The sequence below is a fragment of the Sinocyclocheilus grahami genome, unplaced genomic scaffold (genome assembly GCF_001515645.1).
Source record: "Sinocyclocheilus grahami isolate Dianchi unplaced genomic scaffold, SAMN03320097.WGS_v1.1 scaffold1546.1, whole genome shotgun sequence".
In the NCBI taxonomy this organism is placed as follows: domain Eukaryota; kingdom Metazoa; phylum Chordata; class Actinopteri; order Cypriniformes; family Cyprinidae; genus Sinocyclocheilus; species Sinocyclocheilus grahami.
Window position 1 is genome coordinate 89985 of NW_015506725.1, and position 16661 is coordinate 106645.

General features: G+C 41.9%; 1 protein-coding gene across 1 annotated transcript in view; it reads right to left on the minus strand.

The window, feature by feature from the left end:
• Window positions 1-3086: 3086 nt before the first annotated feature.
• The window catches only part of LOC107571072 (zinc transporter 6), a 22545-nt gene continuing 8970 nt past the window's right edge, over window positions 3087-16661 (minus strand). Inside the window, exons 4-15 of the mRNA XM_016257352.1 lie at window positions 16011-16095; window positions 10701-10743; window positions 10205-10270; window positions 9166-9246; window positions 8021-8056; window positions 6723-6817; window positions 6222-6270; window positions 6018-6137; window positions 5423-5525; window positions 5283-5330; window positions 5121-5189; window positions 3087-4048 (exon numbers count right to left, since the gene is read on the minus strand). Coding sequence (XP_016112838.1) covers window positions 3488-4048; window positions 5121-5189; window positions 5283-5330; window positions 5423-5525; window positions 6018-6137; window positions 6222-6270; window positions 6723-6817; window positions 8021-8056; window positions 9166-9246; window positions 10205-10270; window positions 10701-10743; window positions 16011-16095 — 1356 coding nt within the window. The 3' untranslated portion in view covers window positions 3087-3487. The remainder of the gene's footprint in view (window positions 4049-5120; window positions 5190-5282; window positions 5331-5422; window positions 5526-6017; window positions 6138-6221; window positions 6271-6722; window positions 6818-8020; window positions 8057-9165; window positions 9247-10204; window positions 10271-10700; window positions 10744-16010; window positions 16096-16661) is intronic.

A 16661-nucleotide genomic window follows, 5' to 3' on the forward strand; every position in this document is an offset into this window, starting at 1 on the left:
AAATAAAACTCATGCATATAAAAACACTGTCTGACTGTGAATAAGTGTGCCACTAAACCTTTTGTCCCTAATTCTTGGTGATGAATGATGCTTGATCGACCTCATCAAACCAAAGCACCCAAACACTGAAAAACCCTTCACCGCTTTCATTGTGTGTATCCACATACAAAAAACACACCTAAGTGGACCATTGACAAATACTGAAATGTCTAAGAGACTTCTAATTTACAATGTAGCTTGCAAAATTGATTATTCTTTTTGATTGACCATATGGGACAAAGGTGCTTTTTGCCCACAGAAGCTTGCAGTTACAGCATCTACCAGCAGGTGCTAACTACCAAAGCTAACTAGCCTAAGCCAATTGTTAATATGTACGCCAGTAAATTTGACCTTACAGCATTTGTTTGCAGCATGAGTCCTGTGCTGCAATAGGGGCCATTCACATAAGTTGGGATCGAACAGAATGTGTGATTTTGTGGAATGTTCAAAGCATATTAAGCAGAAAACGGAACACTCATTCCCCAAGATAAGAGTAAGATGACACAAATCTGGTCTGCATGTGGTCCACTTGAGATGTGGTGGAAATGTCCATGACTTTTGAATGCATTCATGTATAGTTTCTTGTACAGTCCACATCAGGGATCCTCAAATCTGGCCCACGAGATCCACTTTCCTGCAGAGTTTAGCTCTAACCCTAATCAAACACACCTGAGCATGCTAATCAATGCCTTCGGGATCATTAGAAAATCACAGGTAGGTGAGTTTGATCAGGGTTGGAGCTAAACTCTGCAGTGCATTGGCCCTCCAGGGCAAGATTTGAGGAACCCTGGTCTACATCCTCAATTTGGCAGAGAATCCCTTACCTCTCTAAAGGAATCTCGGTCCATTCCTCATGTGCAAAAGCTTCCAGGTCACTTGTGCTGCTATTACTTTCTTCAAATCCAATCAAAGATTTTCAGAGGGATTTAAATCCAGAGACTAAGCCGGCCACTACTTTAAACAGCAGTGTTTCTGACCTTCCCTGGATGTGCACTGCTGACGAATAGCGTGGTACTCTCTGAGTGATCTGGTGGACTCCATCTCTGGTGGTTTAAATATGAGGAGTGTCATTCAGAGACTAGGAGCCTGGTCCAGTGCCGTAAGGTGAGGAGTGATCTACTAACTCTGATCTGATGACTCCTGTTTCCATGTGCTCGGAGCCTTTGTGCATCCCAATATCAAGATTTACTGCCCTAGAGAAGAATGAAAAGCAAATTCCTCAGGTCAGACTGCTCAGGTTTTTCAGAGATGAAGTCTGCGACACTGACTCGTCATCTCCACAGTAGTGGATGCGCCTGTATGCTTGTTTCAGACAGATTACATAATCTCAGAATATTTGTCTTCCATTTGAATTGGTTTATTTGAAAGTATACATTTCACTCTCTCTCTCTCTATATATTTTTAATGTCTGTAAGGCAAAGATATACACTGAGTTTCGAGCTCAAGTTCACAGATACAGAGACGGCAGAAAGCGCATCCTGTTTGCTTTCACTATTTTACAAAAGTGCGTTTTGTTGTTATTGTGAGTGCACACAAATAAACGTAGAGTCTTTGCAGATTTAAAAGATTTATTACTCTTATCTGTATTACCAAAAATGACAGTGAGCGCACCGGTGCCTCCATTTGTCCTGCAGTGAGAGCTAATGTTCAGCTTCCACACAGACACTTGAATATAGCCCACATTTCTCTAGGTTAACATTAGATTGAGCGGCCATGTAAAGTTGCTAATATTTACATATTTCAGATAAGTCATATTTGTGGTGGATGACTGATAGCCGAGCGTTTGGACCAACTCCCCTAGAGTTAAACAGTTGAGTTTTACCGTTTTCGAATCCATTCAGCCGATCTCCGGGTCTGGCGGTAGCACTTTTAGCTGTAGCTTAGCATAGATCATTGAATCTGATTAGACCGTTAGCATTTTTGCTGCCATACCAAGGTGCAGCAGGTGCAATGATATTACGCAGCGCCTGAAAATAGGCTAACTTCAGTCAACATAACCAACGTGACCACCTGCTTGCACAGGGAGCGTGCTGGGGACTATTTTCAGGCGCTGCGTAATATCATTGCCAAGTTGCATGCAAAAATGCTAACGGTCTAATCTGATTCAATGATCTATGCTAAGCTACAGCTAAAAGTGCTACCGCCAGACCCGGAGATTGGCTGAATGGATTTGAAAACGGTAAAACGCAACTGTTTAACTCTAGGGGAGTCGGAAAATGAGCCCGTTTTCAAAAATAGTGGAGTGTTCCTTTAAATATGTCCATCTAGTGTGCTTGTATAGATAAAATGGAAAAGTTCACGGTTCATTCAGTAAAATCACTTTAATGTGTTTGTCTACAACGAAGTGAATGTTTTTTATTATTATTTTTTATATTGTAAATCTAGAATTAGTTTGTGTAATTTGCATTATTGGGGTTAGCACTGTTGCCTCACGGCAAAACCAGGAGAGTTTTCTGTGTATAGTTTGCATGTTCTGCCTATGTCAGCATGGGTTTCCAGATTTTTCCTAACATCCAAAGACATGCAAGTGAATGGGACACTGAACAGTTGGTCCATGGAGTTACACAAATTGCATCCAGATTAAAAGCAGCTGTGTGGATAATTATGCTGTGGCGACCCCTAACGGGAGCAGCTAAAAGAGTGGATGGAATTAGCAAGGTTGGACAGAATGCAGAATTAAAGAATCGTCTCCTGCGTATATTTCAGGGGAGGCCAACGCCGGTCCAGCAGAGCCAGAGTCCTGCAGAGTTTTGCTCCAACCTTGATCAAAACTCACCTGTCTGTAGCGTTCCTGTAACCTTTAGACCTTGATTAGACTGTTCAAGTGTGTTTGATTAGGGTTGGAGTGAAACTCTGCAGGACTGTGGCTCCTGGTGTATTTGAACAACTGGCCACAACACACGAGAATCTGAATGCCATGAGGAGGAATGTAGTAAATTGCAACTCAAGAACATTCAAAACAGAAGATGCGTTCTGGTGCAATACCACACCTTTGTCAAGGCAACTTGGTCTGTTTTGACAAACTTTGCATTTATAGTTAAGAATGACTGACATTTACAAGCCACTCTCAGCTCAATTCTGAATGGCACACAACCCTGGTGAACAGACATTGCTCCGGTGTAATTTGTGTGAAAACATGATGCAATGAACAAGCGCCTCCATATGCTCATGTTTGGTTTAACTAATGTTCAATGCAGTTATCATTGCACAAAAAGATGACAAACTCTAAACAAAATGATTATTAAAATGAAACATTGCACTCTTGAACTCTGTTCACAGATGAACTTTATGAAGATGAAAATAATGCGACAGATGTCTGATAGCGGTTTAATACAAATAAAGAATACAGATAAAACATCCATTGAGAATGAAACTCTTGCTCTTGGTCCCGTTTAAATAAATACTCAGGGTAGTGGTGGGCAAGCGGTGTGATGATCATGTGATCAGCTCACGGTCTCTGTTGGCCGGTTTGTGACGAGGGCAGACTGCTTCCGTATCTGTGTGGCGCTGCATTCACAGTCCTGTATCCTTGAACAGACGGCATCCGCGCCCCGACCCCAAAGCCCAGCCTCATGGCGGGACCGTCACTGGGATGAGCAAAGCCCTGGTTCAGCATGCTGGAGTAGGGAGGCATCCCATAGGAGAGAGGCGCATTGAAGGGCCTGTGCTGATGGGCCGTCTGAAACACCACGGGCTGGATGTGCTTCCCCGGCGTGTTGAAGGAGAACTCGGGCGGAGGGCTGCTGGGCTTCGCAGGCGTAGACGTGGCCAGGTTCAACTCGTCGTGCTGTTTGGACATCACAGGGGGGAAGGCAGCCGAAGTGACGTACTCCGAGAGGCTGAGCGAGCCGGTGGGCAGGGTGCTGGAGGTCAGCGAGTGACGGGCCCAGTCGTCTTTGAAGATCTGAACCGTCAGCGTGGAGACTAGCGTGTTCAGCCGGTTGGTCACATGGGCCAAAACCATCTGCTCATCAGCATCTCTGCGAATGCGGACGTGGACTGAGCCGGCCTGCACAAAAACACTGAGTTAAGATCTCCTACCTGAGGCCTCATGAGAGTGTTTTTACTGGAGAGTTGAGTGATCATGCCTCTCCTATAATACTTAAGTCCTTGAAAGCGGTTTGTTTCGTACAGAAGATTCATGCATGCGTTATCAAGCGGGTGAATTACTTTTACGTCATCATCACAGTGGTTCAACCAGGATATACAGATTAAACAGACCCATACGACTTTCATTCATCTTTGAAACAAAAATGAAGATATTTAAAGAAACCAGAGTTATTTCTGTCCCTCCAATGAAAATCTATCCCACCAAAACTATGAAGCGTCATAAAGACATCAAGTAATCCATTACTAAATGTGGTCAACAGCAGCTCAAGCGTACTTGCTTGATGTACCTCATCAGGTCATCATGTGCGTTAGACATTCATACGTGCAGCCTAAATTAAATCTGTTCATCATATAAAAAGATCATGTCCCTTCACAAGACTTTGTTTTAACTGTATGATTCATATGGATTATAAACCGTTTGAAGCTTGGAAATTTTGGTTGCTTGGACTTAAAATGCAGAGACAAAAAGGATGAATATATTAAACATCTTCATTTGTGCTCTGAAGATCAAAGAAAGTCTTATGGGTTTGGAACGACTTGAAAGTGAGTAAATGAGAACATATTTATTTTTGGGTGAACTATACCTTTCAATAAAGATGATTGGGTAATTTTAAAATAAATGTGATCTAACTGCACTATTTCATCACTATTTCAAGGATTTTAAATGCACTCCGCTTCGCGTCGGGTGGTTCTTGGCCTCCACGTCTGCATTTCAAATCCTTTAATGCACGGCAAGCCATTGATTATCCCTTACATAATTGCTATTATATATGTACTTGAAGTCATTTTAAAGGCTATTGTTCGCTTGGGTCTATTTTTATTACTACAACAAAATACTTATTAATTATCCGATTACTCGGTTAATTGTCAGAATAATCGTCAGATTACTCGATTACCAAAATAATCGTTAGTGACAGCCCTAGTACGCATGTGCTGCAAACAAAGCTCATCAAGAAAGCATATCTACACACCAAAGAGCCAAAGCCAATGGTCCAAAAGTGTTCATTTCTGACTTCAAGAACTCCATCCAACGTGGACACCTGAAAAACATCAAGAACCAAACAAGAATGAGAGAACTGCACGTGCACCACAGATATCGAAAATGCCAATGTAGTGAGAGAAGATGACCTGACCTCTCGGAGCAGTTTGTCAAGCTGACCGATGACATGAGAGGGGGTGGTCTGCGGGAAAGAGAGAACAACCCTGACACTACTGTCCCAGACATATGCCACAGGATCATTTCAAACATCAGTGATCGCACACTGAGACGCACCTGCAGCAGCACCTTCCCGCTGTACACACTCATGGGGTACATGGTGCCGAAGATCATGAGGGCGATGGCCATGGCAGACGCGGTGTCCATCGCATTATAGTTACTGCAAACAATGACAAGAAGATCACGTGACTCAGTGACAATCTCTGCTTCAGAGCGCACGTCACGATGCCTCTCCGAGCGTCATACAGATGCTAATACGGCAGCAGAAGCACATTCACTGGATCTCTTCATGGCGAGTACCTGGCTGCAGGTATCCATCTGCTGTGTTTTATAAATTATGTGCTTATGACGAGGACATACGGACAAGGCAATATGGATATTTAATATAACTCAACTATAGGCTAAGACTAAGGGAGGCATTCAAAGATATCGAATAGTAATAGTAAAAATGTAATAGTATGCAGTAGTAAAACTACACTGTTGTGGTAGGGATGTAGAGTTAACAGCATTGAATGAACTAATAATTGCACTAATAATAATTGTGTGGGAAAAAGTGGAGGAGAAGATGAGCCTGACGGATGCTTGTGAGACATTTGTGACATCATATATATATATATATATATATATATAAGACAAAGTGTGATCTCCTCACTTGATTTCGATGAGCATGTAGGTAATGCCCAAAGCACAAGCTCCAGCGAGGTTGATCAGCACAAACGGGTTCATTCTGGGCAGGAGAATGCTGCTGAGCGCCGGGATCAGTCCACACAGACTGCACACAAACATTCACAAGCCTATGCATCATTTACACTGCATTTTTCACCATACACCGTACAGAGCGGGAAGTGTGCGCTACCTTCGGCTCAGGTCGGCCACGTGCTCCTGAAGCCAGCTGGTGCTCGCGGCTAAAGACACACAGAGAAACACCAATCACATCCATACACACATTTCTGTCTTTGCATGGACAACAGCGCATGAGTGATTTGAGCGCTCAAAAACAAAGGTTCACCGCGCAGTTAAAATTCAAAACATGTCTTGCTACTTTACTTGATGTTATGTTACACAATTGGCAAAACGATGCTATAGATCTCGTTATTATGAGAAGTGTAATAATATTTTCTGTTCATTATGAAACTGTGTCTGGCTGTGTCTTTTTTGAATGATCATCGCTGAACCTGAAACTACTGTAGAACTGAACCCGTAGACATCTGAAATAAAATAATCTGCTGAACTGTCATGCATACTCAATGAAATGGTGTTTGATTGTGAGCAGGAGTCATTAAACAGACCGATTAGTGGCTTTTAGACCTCACATGGGCCACACTTAGAAGCAGCTTGTTTGCGGAAAAGACCTTACCTTCAGACACGAAGACGAAGGGCTTGTTCTTGACCGACAGTAGAGTCAAGAGATTAAAAAACAGAGCCACGAATGTTCCCACCAGCAGACGCCCCCTAAAACAAACACAGAAGCAAAGTTTCCTCTCTCAACATATGTGGGAACATTCAAGAACTTCATCTGGACAGCACAGATGGATGAACAATGACAATTTGACTTTGAAATCAAAGAGGTCTACAGGCCGGGACACACCAAGCCAAACGTCTGTCGGTCTACTTTGACTCTCATCAGGCTCATGTTGGCAGCAGTTCGCCCGATTCAACAGAGCCGCCCGCGAGAGTGAGATCTCTGATCGCATGTTCATTTTAGCGAACGAGTCAGTGCAACGTGAAAGTGATGAAAGAGAGCAAGTAAGTCCAGACGGCACAGACAGAAGGCTGTTCTAATGTTACGCAATCTTACCCGAGCATTGCAATACGTGAATATTTTCATAACAGCAAGAGCTGCTTAAAAAGGAGGAAGTTATCCACATATCTGATATTCAAAATGGTAAGCAAGCGCTGCTTTGTTTACGCTTTGTATATCTGTGTATATCTCGTATTTCGGTTTCTCCTTTTAACTGATGACTCTAGACTAATGATAGCTGCTGATGTAGACGGTTCATTCCTCTCACGCAGGAGCAGAACGCATGTGCTAGTCTGCAGTCGGCTGTAGTGTGAGCGGTGTGTTCAACCAGACGTGAGGCCACAACACCGTCGGTTTTCATCACCGCTAGATCTCTAAAATCAGCTTGGTGTGTCCTGGGCCTTAAAACTTTCTCCAACTGTAGACCCATTCCTTCGGAGGACATCAGGCAGCTTTTCTGATCTTGGCGTGATGGTGGTGTCATGATTGTACTTGACAGAGCCAGAACAGGGTATTGAGGCATGCCCTTCAGCTTTAATGATGCTCCACTAATTTGGACTTCTAATTTTATGCATCTAATGTAGCGATAAAAGAATGGGAAGAAATCTTGTTCCACAAAATAAACAGGTTGCATGTTTAATCCACTTTCTATATGGGCCTCATCATGGTGTGTGTGTGTACATATTTGTTTATCATTAGTCATGTATTCAGTTTCATGTGTGTGTGTGAAGAAACTTGAAATCTCCTACACCGTGGGGAGCACATGGCGAAAAGAAATACTGAGTGATTTCTTAATGACCATGTAAAAATGCAGAAAAGTTAGTGTGAGGATCAGGTTTAAAAAGATCAGCTCCGTATAAAAGCAGTGAAGTGGAACTCCTCCAGTGTGTGTGTTCAGTGAATGTTGTACTCACGTGTGCACCTCGGGCTGCTCCACAAAGCGCTCCACACTGAGACAGAAGGAAACGCAGTTAGCACACACACCTGAGACACCGTTATACTGAATAACATCATGTCAGAGCCGCTCCTGAGAGTCTGAAACGCTACAGTGAGCAGAAAACACCAAACCAGCCTCCGCAGAAGAAGTGATGCTGTGATCTGCACGAGTCCTCATATCATAGGCAGGGCTGAAACCATTAGTCGACAAACTGACAGCGGTGAGAAAGCAGCAGTTAAGAAAGCACCCGATTACAGCGATGTGGATGTTTGCAGGAGCTCTGCAGTTCAGTTCTCCAGTAAAGTCCAGTCACGTCACGTTTATTTATAGTACTTTATGCAACAGATCGCCTTAAATCAAGCAGCTTTACAGTATTAAACATGAAAAGCCAGTCAGTGTCGCTTTCAGATAGAATTATAACTTTATTTTCTGTTCTAAAGCAGCTCTCCAGAGCGGAGCTAGCTAATGATTCAAACCTTTTATTAGAGGGGGAAAAAATATTGAATTAAAGTGATAGTTTGGTTTGCAGAGATCAAAGCTGGCTCTAGCTCAGGACTGTTTTGATTATCAGAACCCTATACTGTATTTTAAGAGATTATGTTGTGAATAAAATAGTTTATCCAAAAATAAAGCGTCTTATCACTTACCTTTATTTTGTTTCATATCCATATGACTTACAAAAGGAGATGTTAGGCCGAATGATGACATTCAGTTAATTAAATGGTGAATGAGTTTCTCTGCCATCTCATTTTGTGCCCCAAATATATTTATTTGTATAAATTGTGGAATTGTAACTACATTTGACTTTCGAAAGCTGAAGTGATCACCTTTATTTATTTGTTAGAATATGTATAACTCGATATTTTAACTAATTGCAAAAGCTGAATAATCAATCAATAAATGTCTACTGATTAATCAGTGAAATAATCGACGATTAGTCGCTCTAATAATCGCTAGATGAATCGATTATCAAAATGACCGTTTGTTGCAGCCCTACTCGTGTGTGTGTGTGCGTGTGTGGATCAGGTGAACGTGAGTCAGTCGGGTCACAGGCACGGTCCACATTCCCACAGCAGTGACATATTGACAGGATCAGGTTCTGCAGACACACACGGATCTCACCTTTCCTTCAGGATGAAGAGAGCGCCCAGCTGAACCAGCACAGTGGAGGCAAACACCGCCAGCACTTCCAAACGCTCGAAGCTGAGACCACAAAACACACATCAACACAAACACCTGACACGACACGCACCACTGCAAGGACAGCTGCGGTGTCACTGAAGCTCTGGGGATGAGATCAGGAAGAACAATTCAAAGAGCAAGAGCAGAATACTATTAACTACAACCTTTGACCGGGAGCATGTGCTGCCACAAAAAAAAGAGGTGATATTATCAGGACATTGTGGAAATATACCAAAATATACCAGAGATTGGTTTACTTCCTGTCTTTTTTGCCAGTTTTGGAGAAGCTAATCTCCAGAAACACGACACTCATAACTAAACATTAAACAGACGTCTCTCTTAACTAAAAAACACAGACAGCTCTCTGTGTAGGACACCAGTTTGACCAGCAAGTTACAAGCGCGAGTTACACTTACACAGAATAAATGCAGAATTATGATGAACTTTACTCCTCGGATCAATTCCTCCAAACCTAGCTTGAGGTCAGATAAATGTGTACAGTTGTATGAAAATTGTCATATTTTTATTAAATTAGACCAGTGTTGCGGACACCCTGATCTGGTCAGACACCATGCAGTGAAGGACAGACAGTCCTTCCAATGGCATGCACTGTATGAAGATGAAGAATCGCCTCATTTTCACAACTTTCAGAACTCTTTTACGGAGCTTTGGTCAACTGAACGTTTTTTGGGAAGATGTTTTGTCATGTTGTCAATCCACTGAAAACACACTGCACTTCTGCCCCTCACAGCCTTGTTTTTATTCCTGTCAGAAATGAAATATGTGTCTATGCTGACTAAGGTCTACAGGCTTACACAAACTTTCAGATGGAGCTTTTATTAACGTTTGGGTGAACAGTTTACTATGGTATCATTACCAGAGCCATAAAAATGCCATCTTGCATGCGTGTTTAACAGAGAGAAGAACTCTGAAGTGAGAAAATAAAGGCATTGATCTTTGAAGTATGAACCGTTCTTACCCAAACGAGTACACTTGACTGGGTTTCTTCATGGTCACCCAGAAACTCAGCAAACAGGTGATCAGACTGTGAGAGCCAAAGACATCAGCACGAGACGTTAACAACCAAACTAAACGCAATACAACTATTGTTGCTTCCCTTTCGTTCATTTAGCTAGCCGGGTATGAGCCTGTGTGCGGGCACATACAGTCAAACCAAACATTATTCAGGCACCAGATATAACTTTTGATTTTTTTTTTTTACTAATTTTTGAACACCCAGCCTGTGTGAACGGCCTTAAGTCCACTAATGGTTAATTACACAATCATATAATGCCTAATCTTTATCTGGGTACTTTTTTAAGCAAATCTGATTCATGCAATCGTGATTCATTTTTCCAAGTCTAAGTAAGATGTTTGTGTTGCACTGGTGAGTATTAGTATCTGCTAAACACAGAAACACAAGTGTGAACGTGGAACATGTTTTTAATGCAATTTCACCAACAAATGACACTTACCTAAAGAGATCGAAGATGGTGAGGTATGTGTATGCGGTCAAGGCTGAAACAGAAGACAGGTACGTTGGTCAAGACAGAAGTCCTGTGACACAACTCTGCACTTTCAGAAAGTCCAGTGACAGCGGTGCATCTTTTGCATTATTGACATAATACTTTCCTATTTAATGCTGTAAAGTTGCTTTGACACAATCTGTATTGTTAAAAGCGCTATATAAATAAAGGTGACTTGACTTGCATCTCAACATCCCTATCGGTCATCCAGGAAAACAAGCGGTGATATTACAACATCTAAAGATATACATTTATAAACTTGTTTTAAACAGATGGGAAAACATTCTAAGTAGTGCTATCGATTTAACACATTAACGTTGGTTAATTTCAATTATGATTTTAAAAAACCCACATTAAAATACTTCAGGTATTTAATGCACTGCCTCATCCAGACCTGTCCATCATCTCACATGAATGCAGCTATATGAGCTTAAAATTCAAGATATGAGGCAAAAAAAGCACCCTCTTACATTTATATCAAAAAACAAAAAATATTAAAAACACATCTGTTCCATCTTTATTTGACCCTCTAACTCTAGCACTTTGTATTCTATTTTAATTCTACTTTATCTATTTATCTTTTTTTTATTTAAAAAAAACATTCTATCTACTCGTTTTTCTTTGTGTGTGTGTGAGAGAGTATAATAAATAAATAAATAAATATATATATATATATATATATATATATATATATATACACACTTTGCTACATGTACTGCGTTAGGCTAACCGAGACTTGTCATTTGCACTTATATATTGTTGCTCTTTTGTTATTTTGATTGCTTCCATTGTCCTCATTTGTAAGTCGCTTTGGATAAAAGCATCTGCTAAATGACTAAATGTAAATATCATATGATATAGCTCAGCAATATCACACCAGCAAGAGTGATTCATTACTGAATGGATCCACAGTTGTGAACGAATCGAATGAGTCACTGATTCAGTGACTCATTCATAAAAGCAGTCACTAGCTTCGTTTCTGAATGAATCAGCTGTTTGAAAGAATTGGTTGAATGAATGACTCACTCATTAAGACAGTCAGTGACTCACCGCCACCTTCTGCTGCTTTTAGTTTCATACTTAATTGTGTGTGTGGGTGTATATATATATATATATATATATATCTAAATAAATAAAATGCCTGTGTGTAATGAATTCAATGCGGAATCAAAATATTTATTTCTGAAGCTAGGCAAATTTTTATCATGTCTATTCAATGCTTTTCTCATCAAATGATCTTTTGGGGTAATTTCTCAACCAAAACCGATGTATGATTAATTTGTGATTAATTAGATTAGTTAATCGGCACATCATATCATTGAATAGACTACATTTTTGTATTTACATGACAGCCCTAATACTAAGAAAATCACATTTTTACTCTCTATAATACAAAAGCAGTTGGTTATTTAGCAAAGAGTTGGTATTTTCACATATAGCATGAAATAAACAGCCTCTGCACAAACACAGCTAACCCAGAGAGCAGTCGCTTCACTTCTGGAGATGATGGGAACGTGAATGCGCCACTAGGAAACACAAAAGTGAATCTGCAAGCACCTTTGGTTTTATTCTTATCTTCCTTTAGTACGTGCCCATCAGCTTCAGTGAGTCTGTGGTGTTTCTTCAAACACAACCACACACACTCAGAGTACACTGGAGTCTGCATGTTTGTGACTGATCTTGTTAATATATATTTGTACAGCTCTAAATCTGTCCCTCAACATCTCTGAAACCTCATCCTGGACACCCAGACACTAATACGCCAGTACGGAGTCATTTACACACAATCCTCTCCGAGGAACAAAAGCCAAACCTGACATCCTACAAGAAAGAAATGCGTGTGGGTGAAAGTATGGCGCAATGACACGCGCTCAAGACTGATGAGGCAATGCATGAATAAATCCCAGAGCTGGGACGCCGAAGACACGCATCCCTGTCGCACACAGTGTGCAGATTGAGGTGACTTGTGTATGTTTACAGACCTAATCAATGGAGATGAAGACGCAGTGGTAAACCAAGCCAGGATCTTTAGCTGAATATTTAATAACATCTACAGGCCAGAGCATCAAAACACATCTGATCGTCCTCGAACCCTGACCTTCAGCCGTCTCACTGCAGGCCTCGCGGGAGCCCAGCGCCATTAAAGCACTCAGCGCCGAGCGGTTATCCGAAACACAAGCGAAGCGCTCAGGAGCCTGCGAGCGAGGCCACAGTCGCAGCGGCCCAGGGCGAGTATCGGCTTTCTCTGCTAGCTGGTACTTTCGGTAAAAAAGATTTGCAAACTGCAGCGCTCAGCTGTCATCGAGTTCTGGAACACGCATCGAGCGGCTCGGCTCGGGTGTCTGTCAACGCGGCACATTAAAATAACAATAGATAGCTCCAGATGTAAACTAAAAGCTTTATTGACAAACTACACACTAACACCTGGCGGGAAAACGGAGACCAGTGGGAGGAAGTGGTCACGCGGAGGGGCAAACCGAGAAGCAGCCGAAAGACTGCTGCTCCTGCAAGAAATAACGGCCGGGCAGCACAATAAAAACATCCCGCTCCGCTATCACATCAAAACCTCACCATTACACAACAGCCGCACTCGACGGCCACCTCCAAGACAAACCACTGCAGACTCATATCACAGCATACGGGAACCACGGAGCAATGCACGGAGGGATTTTACCACCGTTGACAAAGCCAAGGTCACGCGATCACTTCCCGAGCTGCTTTAGATCACCTTCAACTGTCCCAAACATCTCCAGACACACGCAAGAAGATCGAAGAGACTTCTGTCAACACACACCAGAGATGATATTTAACTGTGCATACTCGTCTCACATTTTCACATATAGATTAAGTGATAAATTCATTTTTTTAATCTCTAATGTTTTATTAAGAAATGCAACTATCATAGTGAATATCCAGTTATCATGCTGTACATGCCCAAATTCACTGTCAACATTCAGACAAGCTGATATCACATTACACTTGAACCGACTGTAAAATATCTGATATGTGCACAGAACAGACACATTCCACATGAATCCTATCCATAATATCGCTTTCTCCAGTGAAACGTCTGAACCACGTGGAGGAGACAACAGGAGATGGACTTTTTCACTGGAGGAAGCGCTATTCTGGATCATGGGCTCATATTTTAGTTAAAAACGTCTTGATGGAATAGTTTCAGCTTTTGTCTTCTCATTCTCTGGATTACTTGTGGACTCTCATTCTGACGGCACCCATTCACTGCAGAGCATCCATTGCTGAGACACTGATGCAATGCTGCATTTCTACAAACCTGATGAAGAAACAAACTCATCTACATCTCAGATGGCCTGAGGATGAGCACATTAATCTTCAAACTATTCCTATTCCTTTAAACCACGATGAACCACTGGGGTGAGTAGAGCACGCTGCATTATTTGCAGTCGCACAGCTATCAGTTTACCTGCAGTCAGCTTGCGCTGCACATTCACAACGGTTCACTGTCCCACTGGAAAATGAAAGTTATCGAATGCATTCTAGGGTTTTAGTCAGCATGAAATCAAAATCTACCCGATTTGTTTGAAGGTCCGCGTACAGTGCGAGTGATGCAAATTTCGTCACCAGACGCTGGGCAAAGATGAAGCTTTCTAGAGTGCATATGTCGACTGCATGCGTTCGCACACGCTACCAAATGGAGCATACTTTGAAGGCTGCGCATTCAACTGTACACATTCACTAGCGTACATGTAAATAACTCAAGTATACTTTGGGCTTTAGATGTTACTGGTCATATTGTGAACAATGGTTTTGTGCACATTTTTTAATAAAACGTTGAATCTTTGATCAGAATGTCATAACGTGCTCTTCCTGGGATGACTCGCGTGCAGTTTAGCCAGCCGTGTTTAGATCGGCCTCCATCAGACAGGACTGTGAACTTCAGGAGAGACACACGACTCTCCACTCAGCTGCATGTGTGCTGTGAGACCTGCCACAGAGGTCAACACAGCTGCTCTGCAGGCCTCTGGAGATCAGGTCCTGTAGCGGTCCGTGTGAGACGCTCTCATCTGAGAAGCACTCCTTGTTCAATTTATTTTGGCTGCATCAACTAACTCAAGATTTAAGCATGATAACTGCTGCTTTCGTGAACTCTCATGAACTCACACATGAGAGCAGCGGCCAAGCTCACGATTCACTACATTACACATCATTTTTTGGTTCCTTTCTCACCAAACCCTAAGACAGAGTCTGATCATCGCACTGCGTCTGCCGTCTGAGAGACACAGCAGCTCTCAAGGTGCTTCTTACATGCAGTGGCCATTGACGTTAAGATCGTTTTACTGGAGAGCTCAATACATAAGTATCACGTTTCTCCTGCTCAAGACACAGCGGTGCGGAGTGACACTTCACACACACACGAGCACTCTCACACACTCACACGTCGTGAACCCTCTCAAACTCACACACACGGTGTGAGAGAGTGCATGTGAGTGTGAGAGAGTGTGTGTGTGTGTGTGTGAGAGTGCGTGTGTGTGTGTGAGAGTGTGTGTGTGTGTGTGTGTGTGAGAGTGCCTGTGTGAGAGAGTGCGTGTCTCACTAACACACACTTATACGCTCACACATTCACACACAAACTCACTCACTCACACAAACAGAGCTGTTCAGAGAGAGACTTATTAAACATACCAGTCAGCAACAAGAGGCAGTGCATAACAGTGAATTCAGCATGTTTCAGCAAACGTATACATAAAGCTTAATAAATGTATGAAAATTATAACAATAATGAAATGTGTTATATTTATTTATTTTTGAAAATCTATGCTGTCAGTTTTAATTTGTCTAAAAACTGTGATAATCAAATGAATGCATATTCAACAACTTAATAAATCTTATAAAAGGTAACCAAATGAAATCTGAACAATTCCTTTCATTGTTTGGCAAAGTACTGCACAACAGAGGTTTGCTGTTAAAATTAAAACATGGATGATAAATGGTGGTATTGTGTGATATTTTTCTAGATCGTTGAAATCAAAAGGCCCTACATGACGCACAGAGGTATCTGCATATCCTCTCTATGCGGCATACAGAAAGCATCGGGCGTGTGGTCACAGTGTACTAGATAATCCGCCAGATTCTGCAGTCTGAAATGTTCCTCCAGTACAGCAAGCCCAGCTACACTGATCTAACTCCATCTGTGTGTCACACAGCAATCTGACGGTCAGATTAAATTGGTGATCTCTGTAGTTTGGGGCATGCTGGGTAATGTGTGCAGAGAGTGCTCACCCATACTGTTGGTGGAGCTGCACCACATCAGCAGACAGGCCGTGCAGATGAGATTCAACACGGCGAACAGAAGAATCCTCCACGACTGAAACACAGTCACAGACAGCACTCAATCAAACAGTCCCTCACCTCTACTCTCTCATTTCTGAGAAACCCTTCATGAAACGGCTGCTCGCTTCAGCAGCACTGCAGTCACAACATTGTGTGTGTGTTAGGGCTGTCAAAAAAAACTAATTTTGAATATTCGTCAAATTTAAAATAAAAATCCACATTCGAATGCAAAAACGTTGCATTCGAATTTTAGGTGTGCGTTAAGGAGGCAGCCTTATCAGCGGCGCACGAGATGCGATGACGATGTAAGTGTCGTTGCATTATAATGTTTTTGTTAGCCTGTCCAGTTGAAGCCACTAGATGCGGTGCTGCTGCGTTGTTCATTACAAATATAGTGGAAAAAGAGAACATCAATTATTTTAAACATTATGCACTTTTTTTTCACAGATAGTCATGTTATCTTATGCTAAAAAAAAAGCCAAAAGCTTTTCTTCATCCTAGCAGAAATTTTGCCTTTTAAATTCGAATATAATTCGAATTTTGATCATATTTAAATACAAAATTTGAATTTAGTTTTTCAGCCATTTTGACAGCCCTAGT